General features: G+C 43.2%; 2 protein-coding genes across 51 annotated transcripts in view; both read left to right on the top strand.

Moving 5' to 3' along the window:
• The window catches only part of si:ch211-193k19.2 (uncharacterized protein LOC100034574 homolog), a 1,126,861-nt gene that overhangs the window by 54,622 nt on the left and 1,056,486 nt on the right, over window positions 1–15,753 (top strand). The window lies entirely within an intron of this gene.
• The window catches only part of clasp2 (cytoplasmic linker associated protein 2), a 70,709-nt gene that overhangs the window by 41,229 nt on the left and 13,727 nt on the right, over window positions 1–15,753 (top strand). For 4 of the 50 annotated variants that reach the window (XM_034240896.1, XM_034240880.1, XM_034240878.1 and 1 more), the window contains 13 exons: window positions 689–712; window positions 1,274–1,291; window positions 2,200–2,301; window positions 2,536–2,562; window positions 4,772–4,798; window positions 6,194–6,367; window positions 7,614–7,658; window positions 9,091–9,198; window positions 9,526–9,588; window positions 10,141–10,247; window positions 10,411–10,434; window positions 10,586–10,741; window positions 12,195–12,286. In XM_034240896.1, the coding sequence (XP_034096787.1) occupies window positions 689–712; window positions 1,274–1,291; window positions 2,200–2,301; window positions 2,536–2,562; window positions 4,772–4,798; window positions 6,194–6,367; window positions 7,614–7,658; window positions 9,091–9,198; window positions 9,526–9,588; window positions 10,141–10,247; window positions 10,411–10,434; window positions 10,586–10,741; window positions 12,195–12,286 (967 nt within the window). The remainder of the gene's footprint in view (window positions 1–688; window positions 713–1,273; window positions 1,292–2,199; window positions 2,302–2,535; window positions 2,563–4,771; window positions 4,799–6,193; window positions 6,368–7,613; window positions 7,659–9,090; window positions 9,199–9,525; window positions 9,589–10,140; window positions 10,248–10,410; window positions 10,435–10,585; window positions 10,742–12,194; window positions 12,287–15,753) is intronic. The other 46 variants (XM_034240892.1, XM_034240891.1, XM_034240881.1 and 43 more) reach the window with 31 other exon arrangements.

Raw genomic sequence — 15,753 nt, 5'->3', positions numbered from 1 at the left:
CAGAAAAGTACACAGTTAAACAACTAAAGAGCTAATAGAACCATAGCCGAGTCTCAGGTAGAAGAAAAGACAAAAAAAGCTTTTTAAGTATGTATGTTTTAAAAAACATACATACTACATACTGAGCTGTATGTGTAATATGGGTTATATTAATAAAGGTAAGGAGTAAACTGATGCAATACTCACAGGAAATAATCCACTCTTCCAAGTTGCTTTTTTTTCTCCAAATACTTCAGGCAGTTTTGTGGTCACAGATTGGGCTCTATTACCAAATACAATATGAAATATCCATAAAAGATGTCACTTAGTCAGATTTCTTCAGTTGAATCAATGCCAGGGGCCCCTTGCTAACAGAAGGTTGGGAACCACTGCTGTGGATCGTCCTCTGTGTTGTTCCTCCGTGTCTCCGTGACCTCTGCATGGTTCTGTTAAACAGATGTTCTGTAACTAAAACAGACTGTGCTCCTCTCTTCTCTCCCCTCTCTTGTCCCTCGTTTTTGTTCGTCATTATGTATTCTTTCTCATTCTTTTGTGTTTCTTTTTTATTGACATTTACTGTTCAATTTTCATTTTACTTTCCTTGTTTTCCTTTTCCTTTTGTGTCTTACTTTTAACAATCGTTTTGTGTCCATCCTTGTACGTTTTGTGTCCCTCGTTTCTTTCACCCTCTCTCTCTTTGCCACTAAAGATGATGCCTCTGATAAAACGGATGGTAAGATCATCTCACTCTGCTTCACCAGCGACAATCGGCTCATTTTATTCTGTTCCTTTATTTCCCTTTCCTCACTTCATTCCAGTCCACCAGTCCATATCAGCTCCTTTTGTTGCAGTGTGTGGCCACAGCGCCCTCTGCTGGCAGACATCCACATCCATCCTACTCATAACACCATGATTTCAATGAATAACACATCTAAAATCATGTTCTGCTTTGCTACAGTTTAATCTCTTTTAGCGCTAATCCAACAACACCTGCATTAAACATTAAACAACTGAGGCTTCATCAGGATACTTAGGGTGTTATTAAACACAAATCAGTATTAGATGTTTACTTTATTGTCATTATGTATAGTACAGGAACTGAGAAGACAAAATGCAGTTTAGTTTAGTACAATGCAGAGTCATGCAGTAGTTATATTTATAATAAACAGTACTTTGTTTGTGTGGAATATAGAATAAACAGAAAGAGAAAGCTAGACACACAGTATGAACAGTATTGAACCTGTGCAGGTGAAATGTAATATTTATACCCTGCTCCTTCTTTGTCTGTCTGTAGGGACGAGGTCAGACAATGGTAAGATCGTGGTTAGGTTGATGTGTGTCTGGGCATGCTTAAGGGAATTGTCTAGTTGCTATTAGTTGTTGCCTGTAGAGGAATCACCAGGAATCGATATATAAAGAATTTGAACTCTGGTAGCCTTACATGTGATCGAAATCTGAAAATAAGAAAACAGATCGAACATTAGTAGTGCTTGAAACAAGTATTTGAGCCTTATGCATCACCGATAGGGACAGGGCATTGTTTTTGGCTTTTTAACATTAAATGCGTTGATCATTTTGGCTGTTTATTTGCATATTTTATACATTTTGCCATTTTACATTTCCCAGACTATAATAAAAAACCTCATGGCCTGAAGTGTATATATTTATATATATATATACATTTATTTTATTTATTATGAAAACAACCTGCGTTTTAAGGGTTTAAACTCTGAACATATTATAATGTTTGTAATTTGGAGGATCTGGACTAACGGTGAATGAAATACTTAAATCAGTGAAAGTGAAAAATAATATTTAAGCATAATTTCATGGCATTTTCTGAGACTTTTTTTGTCCTCTTAAGACATCAGAGCAACTTTTAAAGGGATGCATAAGGGTAAATAGAAGAATGGCTTTACGTAAACAGATGATGCACTGCAGGGGCTGAAGTGAATGGGCTGTTGAAGTTGTCAGATTTTGAAGTACGTACTTAGTGACAATTGTTCCTAATCCACTGAAGCATCCCTGTGTGTATCTGTGCGACTGAATCTGTTTAGTTGAGGATCTGACATTAGTAAAGCATCCTCTGGCAGTAGTGGCTTTTCGTTAGCTGTAGTGCTTCCAAGGTTCTGGGCTTATGCAGCTGCAAACTAGACGTGGATAGATGTTTGGCACAGTGTGTTTTGTTTTTAAGTATTTTTCCCTCCACCACACATCCAGGCCGTTTACGTACCAAGCAGCCGCTGTCCACCGCCAGCAGCATGTCCAGCCAGGTGGACTCCAGAGGACGCAGCCGCACCAAGATGGTGTCCCAGTCACAACGTATGTACCCCTCCCACCACACACACTCCATGACTTAAACCCAGCTGTGAGTGAAAAGTTCTGGGTATGAAGTGGACTTACCACCTCAAATAAACACACAAACACACACACAACAGGAATAGTGTGTGTGAGCTTCTCTGAGTGTGTGTTTCTCAGAGTCTTATGTGGAGTGTGTCATTACTTGTTGCCTTCGCGGTGACGATAAGCTCTGTGTAAATGTTTTTGTGCCTTCAGGTTCCGAAGAATCCGATTGCACGCCAGGTATTCTGTTTGTGTGTCAGAGTTAGTGTGCGTGTGTGTGTCTCTGTGCACCACAGTGGGAATGGTGGCACCACCTGCTATCGCTCTCATTCTGATCAAGGTGTTTCGTGTACAGAGAAGTTTGTGTGTTTTTAATGTGCGTTCTTCTGTGCATGCTGTGTCTCATCACTGAGGATGGTGTGGTGGACGGTTTCTTACTGCAGCTCTAGCCTGGCTTTGGCTGTCATTTAGGTTATTAGTAGGGATGCTCCGATCGCCAATTTCGGGGCCGATCGCCGGAATCAGTATCGGCCGATACCGATCGAGTGGGCGGGGCCTAAATGGAAGATTTAAACATCACTTTAAATCTTCCATTTAAAGTGATGTTTAAACTCAGTTAATGGGGCTCATTCACTGGAGCTTCCACAAACAACAATCAACTTAATTATTACATTCAAATGATGTACATTATTCAAGTTTACATTCACTTTGGATAACACGGGAGAAATTAGCGGAAGCGCTCTCTTTTCCTCTCTCCCCCCTCTCTCCCTCTCCTGACAGCCTGTCAGTATCTCATGCAGCTCACTGATCTAGTAATAAGTGACCCGACAGTGAAGAATAAATATATTTATAATAACTAGTTTAGCTTGTTCCAGAGGTAGATAAAATAGCTAAGTGTGTTAGGTCTTGTGTGTTTCGTCCCGCTTACCGGTCCGGCGGGCGGAGCTGCAGGATTTCTGCTTCACACACGTTGCATACCGCTATTTTACTGTCTTTTTCGGACACCTTAAAATAATGCCAGACCGGTGAAGCCATTCTGGCGAGCTTGTTTTGCCGCACACAGAGAAAAGTGTCATGTATTTTACGTCATGCGATCGGCTCTCTTGCGATCGGCATGTTTAGAGAGCACCGATCGATCGGTAGAGAGTGAGTATCGGCCGATATCGATCGGTGACCGATCGATCGGAGCATCCCTAGTTATTAGGAATATTTCAACAGACGTGAAGGAACACAAGCCTCTGATCCAGTTACTATTGTTACACACAAACAGGGTTCGTACAAAGTCCTGAAAGTTTGAAATAGCCTTTTTTTTTAACGTTATGTCTTCATGGTTTGTACTCAAATATAGCCCTCAAAAAAACATAATCTGTTACATCTACATAATCATCTAAACCAACAATATTTATTTATATTATTTTTGAAATTAACCCTGTGTCATGAGTTCGTTTTGAGTTCGTTCGCACATTGAAGGTAGCTAGTTAACTTATGTACCTGCTCATCAGCTACTAGGTAACAACTTATTAAGCATAAGCACCATGCCAGGCTGACGTCTTAATAACAACTGAGTAATGAAAATACAAAGTAGATGTCTTCGGAGAGGAGCCACTGGAAGGAACGGTAATGCCAACCTTAAGAATCAGAATACCTTTATTCGTCCCACAGATGGGAGATTTGAAGCGAGATCGACTTACTTTACAAAATGAAAATATTCAATGATTGCTGTGGTTATTTAGAAATACTGTGAACTTATTTTTTGGGATTGCATTCATAACAATCTAAATGTGATGATAAAGTGCAATTTTTGGTTTAGGAATTGTGAAATGGCTTTAAATCTTAAAAAGCTGTGCGAACCCTGCCTAAAGCTAACGTTTGTACCTGCTTTCCGCTTCTTATACGTGGCTGTGGTTCTGTTTTGAAAACCAGTTTTAGTAGTTGATTGATTGGACCACAGCCCACTGCAACAATCAGATCTGGAAAGTGAGAGACAGAATGATCTCAGACTGACAGGGGAAATGGCAGCCGAACAGAGGCTAAGAAACATTTCGGTGTGTCTGAGAGTGTGTGGGTATTTTTGGGCATATTTACTTTGAGGCCTTTTCTTTTCCTCATTGTGAACAGGCTTTGCTACATATCCAGCTGTCCCAACATGCACTGCTTTTCCCAGGCTATCATCTGCAGCTGGTTCAGTGTTAGTGTGTGTGTTTGTTTAAGCAACACATCGTCAATGTGTTCCCTTTTTATTAAATGGATTTATTTAATCAAAGTGCTTCAGTTTGTCCTCCATCCTTGATATAGAACACCAGGATGCGCTCCCATCGTACTCTGTGTTCCAACTCCCATGCCGCTTATTTTGTGTTAACTCCCATAATGCATCTGGTTTAATCTGCTGTTCCTTCCCCCTCGCCTCTGCTTCCCCCCCTCCTCCCAACCAATGGGCTTATTGGCCCAGGATCTCAGTCTGCTACCCCTGTCGGTGGTAAGATTACAACGCTACTTCTTCTCTGCTCTCTTTATCTTTACTGCCATTCCTCTGTTTCCCTGACTTCCTCCCCCTTCACACGCTCCCAGAAAGGTCACTTAAAGCTTCTCCCACCCTGGCATGCTGGGATTTGTAGTCACAGACTGTTAACATGGCTGTCCTATGATCATGCTGAATACACTGCTTTGGGACCCTGGTGTTTCTGCACTCTAATGTGTGCTTGGATTGAACATTTATTTTTGTATCCCTGTATAAATGACAAACCTTTCCCTACTGGAATTCAGGTGTCCAAAATAAGTATTTTTAGATGCCAGGCAACATTTTTTAGTTTTGTGTAATTAAAACGTCTACATAATTTACAATCTTATCAACAGTTGAAAACATGTTGATATTGTTATGCTAACGTGCATTTATAGAATCCACTTTTACTTTGTTTATTTTTTAATGTAAAGAGCCGATAGAATTTAGTGAGGCGACTGGAAAATAAACAATAAGACAATAACTTGCTAAACCAAAATAAAAACTAAGAATAAAACAGCAGCATCTCTATTTAGCCTCTTCCCTGTGATGTAGATGTGTTTTTAGCTCCGTGTCACTAGCTGCTAGAACATAGAAAGAGACTTTTCATTGTGTGTGTGTGTGTGTGTGTGTGTGTGTGTGTGTGTGTGTGTGTGTGTGTGTGTGTGTGTGTGTGTGTGTGTGTGTGTGTGTGTGTGTGTGTGTGTGTGTGTGTGTGTGTGTGTGTGTGTGTGTGTGTGTGTGTGTGTGTGTGTGTGTGTGTGTGTGTGTGTGTGTGTGTGTGTGTGTGTGTGTGTGTGTGTGTTCATTTCTAGTAGGTCTAGCTTCATGTGTTGAGCCCAAAAGTCTGTCTACACACCTCATATTCACCATTCAAGAGAAAGTTGTCCTTTGTTTGTCTTAAGGTTGAAAGGCATGTTATTCATTGTAGAATAAGACAAACCGTTAGCATTGCATTTGGAGACAGGATGTTATTGGGAGGATAAATTAAGACCTGTGTTATTATAATGTATGTAATAGTTCTGGAAAAAAGACTGAATAGCTGTCCGATAACATCTTCTTGTTATTAAAATGTAACTTTTATCCTCTTTCCAATGACATCAAACCCTTTTAAGTTCGCTATTAAGTTAAGGTATTAATATAAGTAATGTATGTTTCAACACTAAAGGGTTTGGAAACTAAGTAAAAAAAGCAGTTGTTTGTGTACATATCTAAGAACCCTTTTAGAAATAGGATCCTCACATTAAAGGGGGATCGGTTCCGTTTATTTGCAGCTTCAACTGTTGAATTCCCCTTGTTTGCACGAGTAAGGCTTTTATTTGACTTCCTCCCTGTCTTTGTGTTTCGTCCTCCTCTCTCTGCTTCTCTCTGCAGCTGGCAGTCGGAGCGGCTCCCCGGGTCGAGTGCTGACGACCACGGCCCTGAGCACCATGAGCTCCGGGGCCCACAGGGTGCTGGCCGGCTCCAGCGGGGACAAAAACAGACGCAGCCGCATCCCCCGCAGCCAGGGCTGCTCCAGAGACTCCTCCCCCACACGCCTGTCTGTCGGTAAGGACACGTTATCTGTTATTTCTAGGGCCGGGACTCGATTAAAAAAATTAATCTAATTAATTAGAGGCTTTGTAATGAATTAATCGAAATTAATCGCATTTTTAATCACATGTAAATATTTGACCTAAGAACAGTGAGAAGCAATTTTTTTCACATGGATTTTAGTATACCATTAGGCGCATTCACACCGCAGTACTTTCCCACAAAGGTTCATGAGAACTCTTTGAATTTGGGGGAGGATTAGGCAAATGAAGCCGCTGACGTCACTTATTCTTCTTCTGCTTTGGGTTTACTGGCAGGCCGCAAACCACTTCACGGCGTATACTGCCGCCCAAAGTCCCCGGCCGGAAGTCCCCGGAGTTGGGGACTGGCTTCAGTAGAAGCTGCTGGGACTCCCAGCAGCTTCTACTGAAGCTTTCCGAGTAAATCGCCAGAACGCCGACACCTCCTCATCTCCACCGCTCCCATGTTTTATTTTGTGTTGCCATAAGTTAGTCTCTCTGCGTTTCTGCGCTGGGCTAATGCTAATAATGCTAATGCGAGGATATGGCGACAATGGCGGCTTCACAAAACTTTTTGGGAGTTTTACGGGGCGTGGTTTGCAATCCGCCCAGCCAATCAGACATATAGCTCTTTTCTCACAAGAGAGACGTACGAAAGTCCCTGCTAGAGAGCAGGGACTTTCGTGGGGTGAACTAATTTTAGTACCGGCTCTTTTTGGTGTGAACGCGATAAAAGAGGCTAACGTCCACGCTAGCTTCCACGCTAGCCGCTATATGTTTTGCATTGAGGTGATACTTGAGGCTTGATGTGCTGCGGTGATATGCGAATTCCTTTTTGCATAATTTGCACACAACCGTGCTCTTATCGACGCTTCCATCCGTCCGTTTTTTAAAACAACATTTCTCACTGTTGTTCACTGTGGTTTGTTGTTGTCTGAAGTCATGAACGTTAGTTGGTGCTCCAGTATAATCGGTACGCCTGAAACTCATCCAGTGAGAAACGTTCCGCGGTGCAAAAATAAGTGCGATTAAAATGCGTTAATTTTTGTGTAATTAATTAATCTTAATTAACGCGTTAAAGTCCCGGCCCTAGTTATTTCATATTTGACTTCTGTAACAAATGTTTGATGATGGTTTTGATACTAGTTACTTTACGAGCAGCACACACAGTTGTCCTTGGATCTCAACCTTTTCCCCTCTTCCTATCTTCTCTTCCCGCCCCTGGTGCTTCTGTCCTCTAGCTCCTTCCAGCATTAGCTCCATCTACAACGGAGCGGCCAGAGGAGGTAAGGCTCCGCCCTCGACCAGACCATCCTACCATCCATCTCTTAACCTCCATCTGTCTGTCAGGGCTGTACCCAATGTTTTTAAAGCTTTTATTCAGGTTTTTGAATTAAGCTAGGGATGCCTGTAACAAACCGAGACAAAATAATTTGTGTAAAAATCTATTTGGGGAAACGATCAGCCGTCATTATGTTTTTGAAAGGCTTAACGCAAACATATATGGATGGAAGTACAATTGTAAGCAGCCAAGAGTGAAATCAATTTATCAATCAGCATTATACTAATAATATTAGTGTAGCATAATCTTTAGCTTCAACAGAGCATAAGTACCATGCTGAAACTCAATAAATAAATGTGTAAAAAGAAAAGGAATTCAAGCTTTTGATTGAAGCTTCGAAACTATTTGGTACAGCCCTTGTATATAATGTCATCATGATCTTGAAATCATCCCTCATTGTTTATTATCATCCATCACTATAAATCTCGCGATTTCTCCCATCTTCCCAGTCTCTAACCTGTCTCTGAATTATGGCTGTGTTGTTATGGTGATGGGTGCCCATGATCAGCAGATGTCCAGCATTATGAACGCCTCCTCCCCTCTTTACTACCCTGTTGCCATTGGCTGGTGAACCACCTCTCTGGCAGGATCAGCGCAGCTTGATCAGGGCTTCAGGCTGTGATTAACCCTGATTGGCTGTAGACGCTGCAGCTGACGAACAGAGCAATGAACGGACAAGTTGATTGCGAAGCTATTGGATGAAAGCGCCCATCCTCCCCTCGCCCATCACTCGTTCGCTTAATTCATTCTTACATAATTACTTCCTTTTCTATTTTGTGTGTTTGTGTGTGAGATGGGTGATTGCATGTGATTATCAAAACGTTTTTGTTTCATTTCAAATTGAGTCCAGCAGTCCTGTGCTTCTATGGGTGATTCTCATCTAGAGCTGAACTAATTAGTCAACCAAGAAAATAATTTGCAGCTTTGAGAATCAATAAATCAATTAAGTCCCAATATTTGCTGGTTCTAGGTTCTGAAATTAAAATGTCATGATTATTTCATCGTTAACTGAAACTGAAATTGCCAATCCATCCACAGAAACGTAATCTGCCGCTGTTTTGAAAATTAAACATGCTCCTTTGAGTCAGCAGCTCGTATTCTCTCTTGTATCCGTCAGTTTTTCACTTTTGCATGTTCTGTGTACATAGATAAAGACGTATATACGATACGTCTTTATCTATGCATCATTATCTCTGTCTTATATCACAACTCATGTTTGTCTTTCTTCTTTGTCCTTTGGTTGTCTTATGTATGTCCCTTCCCTTTGTCCTTTGTGTTCTTACTACTGCTTTTCTTCCCTTTGCTGCTCATCCTTCCCTTGTTTCCCCTCACCTTTCCCTCTGCTGCGTCGCGGTGTTGTTACCCGGTGGCGTTAGCTCGGGGCAGTCGTATCCCTCGGCCCAGTATGAGTCAGGGCTGCAGCAGAGAGGCCAGCAGGGAGAGCAGCCGGGACACCAGCCCCGTACGCTCCTTCACTCCCCTCGGTGAGTAGCAGCCGCAGACAGACACCCAGGAGGGATTACTAGTGAAATCACAGATGGCTAGGAAATCAAAGCAGGAGAGAAAGCTTTCTTTAAGTAAGCTCAGAATCAAGCAACTTCTATATTAATGGTGTCTGATTTGACCAAACTTATAAAAACCTCAACATTTTGAGGGTGATTAAAAAAAGAAAAGAAAGAGCAAAATCACTTGCATGTTTTTCAGCCTTTCTTTCTCCTCTCACACCCTGTGTTAGGGTTGTGTGTTTCTTTGTCTCGTGTGTGTGGGTGCGTGAGTTAAACTCTGTATGTGTGTTTTAATCTTGGTTGCAGCAACACGGAGCTACTCTCGCTCCACCGGAGCGCTCCACGCACCTGACGTTTTTGGTGCTGCAGGTGAAGGCTGAGTACTTCTTCCTCTCCGTACCTCACCCACCCACGTCGCCTTGATTTGTGTTCGCTCACCCGTTCTTCTTTTTGTTTTCTTTAGTGCCAAGCATCTTCTCCTACAATTTTGTCAACCTTTTTTCTTTCCTTTTCCATCAGCCTCCATGTTTTTTGTTCATTTTTTATTCCCCTCCAGGATGTCGTACCTTCCAGTGGAAATGCATGTTTCTGCCGGTTTTACCATTGTTACATTTGTTTATTTATCCCTGCCTCTTTTCGACAAGGACACCAACAAATCTTCCATGTTTTCTGTCATCATACTTTCTCCCCCAGCAGCACCTGCAATGTCACCTAACAAGTCATAACATCAACTTACAGGGTTGGCTCATGGGAAATGTAGTGTGGCTGGGATGAGTAAATGTCAGGATGGATGATGATGCGGAGAGTGGTTGATCATCAGAGGACGAGTGCGAGACTGTTTGATGAGTGAGAGAAATCTACATAAGGTCTATAAATTCTAAAATGTTTCATCCTCCACTCTTTCTCTCTGACTCTCTCCAGGATCAGGTTTAGGTATCAGTCAGTCCAGTCGCCTCTCTTCTTCAGTCAGCGCCATGAGGGTCCTCAACCCAGGCTCAGACGTCGAAGAGGCTCTTGCAGATGCATTGGTATTAAAACGCATAAAAACATCAAAATAAACACTAAATACCTTTGTAAATCTTACACGATCCAGTAAACTGTCACCATGTGCAGCCTCTTGCAGTGTGTGTGTGTGTGTGTTTGTGTGTGTGTTAACTAACCCCTGGTTCTACCTTTGTTTAATGCTGTCAGCTGTTGGGAGACATGCGGTCTAAGGTCAGCTCCTGCCTCTTACCTGTGTGTTGTGTGTGTTTAGTTCTGTTTCTACTCAATTCAGCTGGTGTGCGAGGCATGTCTTAGCGATATTAGTGCATTTTCTCTTCCAGTTTAATTTCATCTCCTTTGGATTTCTGTCCTCCACCCGCAGAAGAAGCCAGCACGGCGGCGGTATGAGAACTACAGCATGTACTCTGATGACGACGCTAACAGCGACGCGTCCAGCGCCTGCTCAGAGCGCTCCTACAGCTCCAGGAACGGAGGAGCCATCCCCACCTACATGAGGCAGACAGAAGACGTAGCTGAGGTGAGTAGCAACAGCGGGACAGCAGAAAAACAATCCTTAAAAGAGTGAAGTCAGTAGGCCATGCAACAAGAAGACACTCTTCCAGACAGCTGTGCACACATTTCTAAATTAAATACATAGTCCATCTTGTCCTTAATCCAGGCAACTCTGCTTAGTAGTTCTAGTCATTCAAGTTGACTGATGTGCTGGTTCTCACTATAGACATGTTTGCAATAATTTAGCTGTGTTCAGTGTCATTTGAATTGTTGTCGTTTCAGTAAGCAAATTAGTGCCATTAGTTACATTAGGCGCTTTCATACCGGAGTACTTTTCCCTGTAATAGTTCCGATAGTTCCTTGGATTTTGCGTTCACACCAAAACAATCTGGAACTAGAACTTTTTTTTGCGAACCTTTTCACCCCTTTTTAGTCCCTGCTAGAGAGCAGGGACTTTCCTGGGGAGAAAAGGGGTCCAATTTCTGATTGGCTGGGCGAATTGCAAACCACGCCCCGTAAAACTCTGAAAAGTTTTTATGAAGCCGCCATTTTATTTGCTTTATTAGCATTAGCCCAGCGCACCAACGGAGAGAGACTAACTTATGGCAAAATAAAACGTGGGATCATTGGAGTGATGAGGAGGTGTCGGCGCTTCTGGCGATTTACCCGGGGCTTTGGGTGGCGATTTACTGCCACCCGAAGTCCCGGACTCCAGGGGACTCCGGGACTTCGGGTGGCAGTATACGCCGTGAAGTTGTTTGCGGCCTGCCAGTAAACCCAAAGCAGAAGAAGTGACGTCAGCGGCTTCATTTGCCGAATCCTCCTGTCACTACCCGATCTGCAGCCCTGCCCTATCTGCAGTGCGCATGTGCGAGATGGTCCGCCATATTTGACAACTACATACGGCAACCCAAGTAGGACACTTGACACAGTGGCTTTTGGCAAAACACAAAAAGAAAACTCGAGAGAGATGAGTTATTGTTATTACAACGTGACTTCACTATTATGTAACAACAATTTTTATTGGGTTCTTTTAGTTGGGGTTAAGTGCATTGTCAGAATAAGTGAGAAATGGATTTAACTTCTGTTAGACAGCTATCATACTGAATAAATATTTACTGTGAATGTATGCAAAAATGTATGGCTATGTATGTATGTATGGCCACTGTGTCAAGTGTCCTACTTGGGTTGCCGTACGGAGTTGTCCAATATGGCGTACCATCTCGCACATGCACACTGCAGATAGGGCAGGGCTGCAGATCGGGTAGTGACACCTCCCTCAGGGACTTATTCCGGTGTGAACGCGATTTACTAGGACAGTTCCGGGACTAAAGAGTTCGGCGGGACTAAGTACTGGGAACTAAGTACTTGGTGTGAAAGCGGCTAATGTAAAGCCATGTCAGTTGGTTATCAGGCTCAATATATTTGTATATCATCGCTTGCTTTGTGCCTGTATAAAAGCGTGTGTCTCTTTACAGGTGTTGAACCGTTGTGCCAGTGCTAACTGGTCGGAGAGGAAGGAGGGGCTGTTGGGCCTCCAGGCGCTGCTGAAGAACCAGCGCACCCTCAGGTCAGACACAGAACAGCAGATGTGTTTTCAAACAATAAAGGGATTAATAGTTCAGGAAATATTTGTGAAGTAAATAAATACCTATTCTCTGGGAGTTAAAGAAGATGAGTTTAACAGATAATGGGAAAATGGTTTAGACAGTAAGTACAGTATGTACTTTATTTACTTTAATGTCCATTATAGTAGAAGTTAAATAGAACTGCCTACTGCATTGGGGGTGGGTTCCCGCAACATCTTGCAAGAAACAGCGTCTGAGGGCTTCTTAACATTTAAGAAACTATGAATGTGTCATACCCACTTAACGGGAAGAAACTCAGCTACCTGACGATATGAACAATTATTACCGAAACAAAACACAAGTCTAACTCCGAGCCTCTGAAATAGCACTCAGCGAAAGAGTGCTAACGCACTTAGCACATAACTCACGGTATAAATATGTTATACTTCATCGGATCTGCACAAACTAGATATCATATGAAAGCAAAACTTGCGGCGGCGAAAGCCAGCAAAGACAACACACAACTTCACTTTACGTGGCCAAAACGGCAAATACGTCTTACCTTTGCTGTTTTCTGATCAAAAGTTGTGTTCAAGGGCATTAAAACGCATATAAACGCTGCTGAAGCTTAATGTTCTCTGTGTCACTTTGAAATGATTACTGATAACCATCATAACATTTATATCAATAAGAGTAGTTTTCATATATAGTTGCTACGAGAGTTTATGAGAGCTTCCGGTTTTGGGCATGCTGGCTGCGCATCACTCTCATTCACCAATTGGTAATGTTTAGATGGATTTAGGAACTTCCCCTCGATTCTATTGGCTCTAACGGTTCAAAACAGGTGTCAATCACCAAAATCGACCGATGGGTTCCAGAGATATGGCAAATGCACCCAAATGACCCCAGAAGTGTTTTGTTTTTTTCTAAAAAAGGTCAAATTTCACTTGTTTTGCATCAATCTTGATACAGGGTACTTATTATATGTTATAGTTTGGATTCCTAAAGCTTTTAGTACCATCCCATCATTCAAGGGTGGTTTTCACTATAAGTAATGTTTTTCTTTTTGGACGGACACTATCATTTACATTTTTTTACTATGTTCAATCTGAATTTACTTTAAAATAAAAACATCTATATTGATTCTGACTTTTCTACATCCAACTCACAGGTTTATTACATTGCATTTAGCTGACGCTTTTATCCAAAGCGACTTACAATAAGTGCGTTCGTCCAACAAAATACAACTTGAAGAAAACAGAATCATAAAAGTACATCAGGTTTCATAGAGCAAAAACATTTCAAGTGCTACTCAACTGGCTTTAGAAAAGCCAGTCCTTTATTAGTATAAAAGTGCTTCGTTAATAGTTCTATCGCTCGAAGTGGAGTCGAAAGAGATGAGTTTTCAGTTTGCGCCGGAAGATGTGCAAGCTATCTGCCGTCCTGATGTCAATGGGGAGCTCATTCCACCATCCTGGAGCCAGGACAGCAAACCCACGTGTTTTCGCCGTTGGGAACTTGGGTCCCCCTCGCAGCGAGGGCGCAGCGAGTCGTTTGGCTGATGCAGAGCGTAGTGCACGCGCTGGGGTGTACGGTTTAACCATGTCCTGGATGTACGAAGGGCCAGATCCATTCGCAGCATGGTAAGCAAGTACCAGTGTCTTGAAGTGGATTCTAGCAGTTACCGGAAGCCAGTGGAGGGAGCGTAGGAGCGGAGTAGTGTGGGAAAATTTAGGAAGGTTGAAGACCAGACGAGCTGCTGCATTCTGGATGAACTGCAGAGGTCGGATGGCACATGCAGGTAGACCAGCCAGGAGGGAGTTGCAGTAGTCTAGGCGTGAGATGACGAGAGCCTGGACCAGAACCTGAGTCGCTTTCTGTGTCAGCTGGGGACGTATCTTCCTGATGTTGTAAAGCGTGTATCTGCAGCAACGGGTTGTAGCAGCGATGTTTGCAGTGAAGGACAGGTTGTTATCTAGGATCACACCCAGATTCCTTGCAGTCTGAGTCGGGGAAACAACTGAGGTGCCGATGTTGATTGTTAGGTCAAGAGTGGGACAATCTTTTCCCGGAAGGAAGAGCAGCTCAGTCTTGTCAAGGTTGAGTTTGAGGTGATGAGCAGACATCCACTGAGAGATGTCAGCTAGACAAGCAGAGATGCGTGCGACGACCTGGTTCTCTGAGCGGGGAAAGAACAGAATTAATTGGGTGTCATCAGCGTAGCAGTGGTAAGAAAAACCATGCGGGCCAATGACTGATCCGAGCGAGTTTGTGTACAGGGAGAATAGGAGGGGACCAAGAACAGAGCCCTGAGGGACCCCTGTAGTTAATTGACAAGGGTCGGACTCAGACCCTCTCCAAGTCACCCTGTAGGTACGGTCTTTCAGGTATGAGGTGAGGAGGGAAAGTGCAGAGCCTGAAACTCCAAGTTTTTGGAGAGTGCGAAGGAGGATCTGATGATTCACCGTGTCGAATGCAGCAGACAGGTCCAACAGGATGATGACAGAGGAGAGGGATGCAGTTTTGGCAGTGTGCAGTTCCTCAGTGACAGCAATGAGAGCAGTTTCTGTGGAGTGACCTGCCTTGAAACCAGACTGGTGCGGATCCAGAAGGTTGTTCTGATTGAGATAACAGGAGAGTTGTTTAAAGACAGCGCGTTCAAGTGATTTAGACAGGAACGGGAGGAGAGAGACAGGCCTGTAGTTTATAACATCAGACGGGTTGAGAGTGGGTTTCTTTAGGAGAGGGTTTACTCTTGCCTCCTTGAGACTGTTTGGAAAGTGACCAGAAGTTAGAGAAGTGTTGATGAAATGGGTGAGAAACGGTAGAATATCAGGAGCGATAGTCTGAAGGAGGTTTGAAGGGATAGGGTCCAGAGGACAGGTGGTAGGGCGGGCAGAGGTAATGAGGGTAAGAACCTCACTTGGAGAGAGAGGGGAAAAGGAGGTAAGTGTGTTGGTGGAAGGAGGGTCTGGTGACCCATCGGTGAGTATAGGTGAGTCAGAAAAAGAAGAGCGAATATCATCAACCTTTTTTTCAAAGTGGGTAACAAAGTCGCTTGACAGAAGTATGGAGGGGGGAGGAGCTTTTGGAGGGTCCAAGAGGGTGGAGAAGATGGAAAATAGTTTTTTAGGATTGGAATAGGAAGATTGGATCTTATCTTGAAAGAAAGTGCTTTTTGCCTGAGAGATCGAAGCAGAGAAAGAGGAGAGGAGAGCTTGATAGGTTAGGAGGTCGTCACGGTGTTTGGATTTCCACCATTTCCGCTCTGCTGCCCTAAGGACGGTTCTATTAGCACGCAGTGCATCATTTAGCCAGGGAGCAGGAGGGGACTGACGAGCCTGCCGAGATGTGAGAGGACAGAGAGAGTCCAGAGAGGATGAGAGAGTAGAGAGAGTAGAGAGGAGAGTTTCTGCAGCAGAGTTTGGAGGCAGGAGTTGGAACGAGTCAGAGGAAGGCAGGGCTGAGA

The sequence above is a fragment of the Gymnodraco acuticeps genome, unplaced genomic scaffold (genome assembly GCF_902827175.1).
Source record: "Gymnodraco acuticeps unplaced genomic scaffold, fGymAcu1.1, whole genome shotgun sequence".
NCBI classification, from domain to species: Eukaryota; Metazoa; Chordata; class Actinopteri; order Perciformes; family Bathydraconidae; genus Gymnodraco; species Gymnodraco acuticeps.
This window is presented reverse-complemented; position numbering and strand designations above follow the sequence as displayed.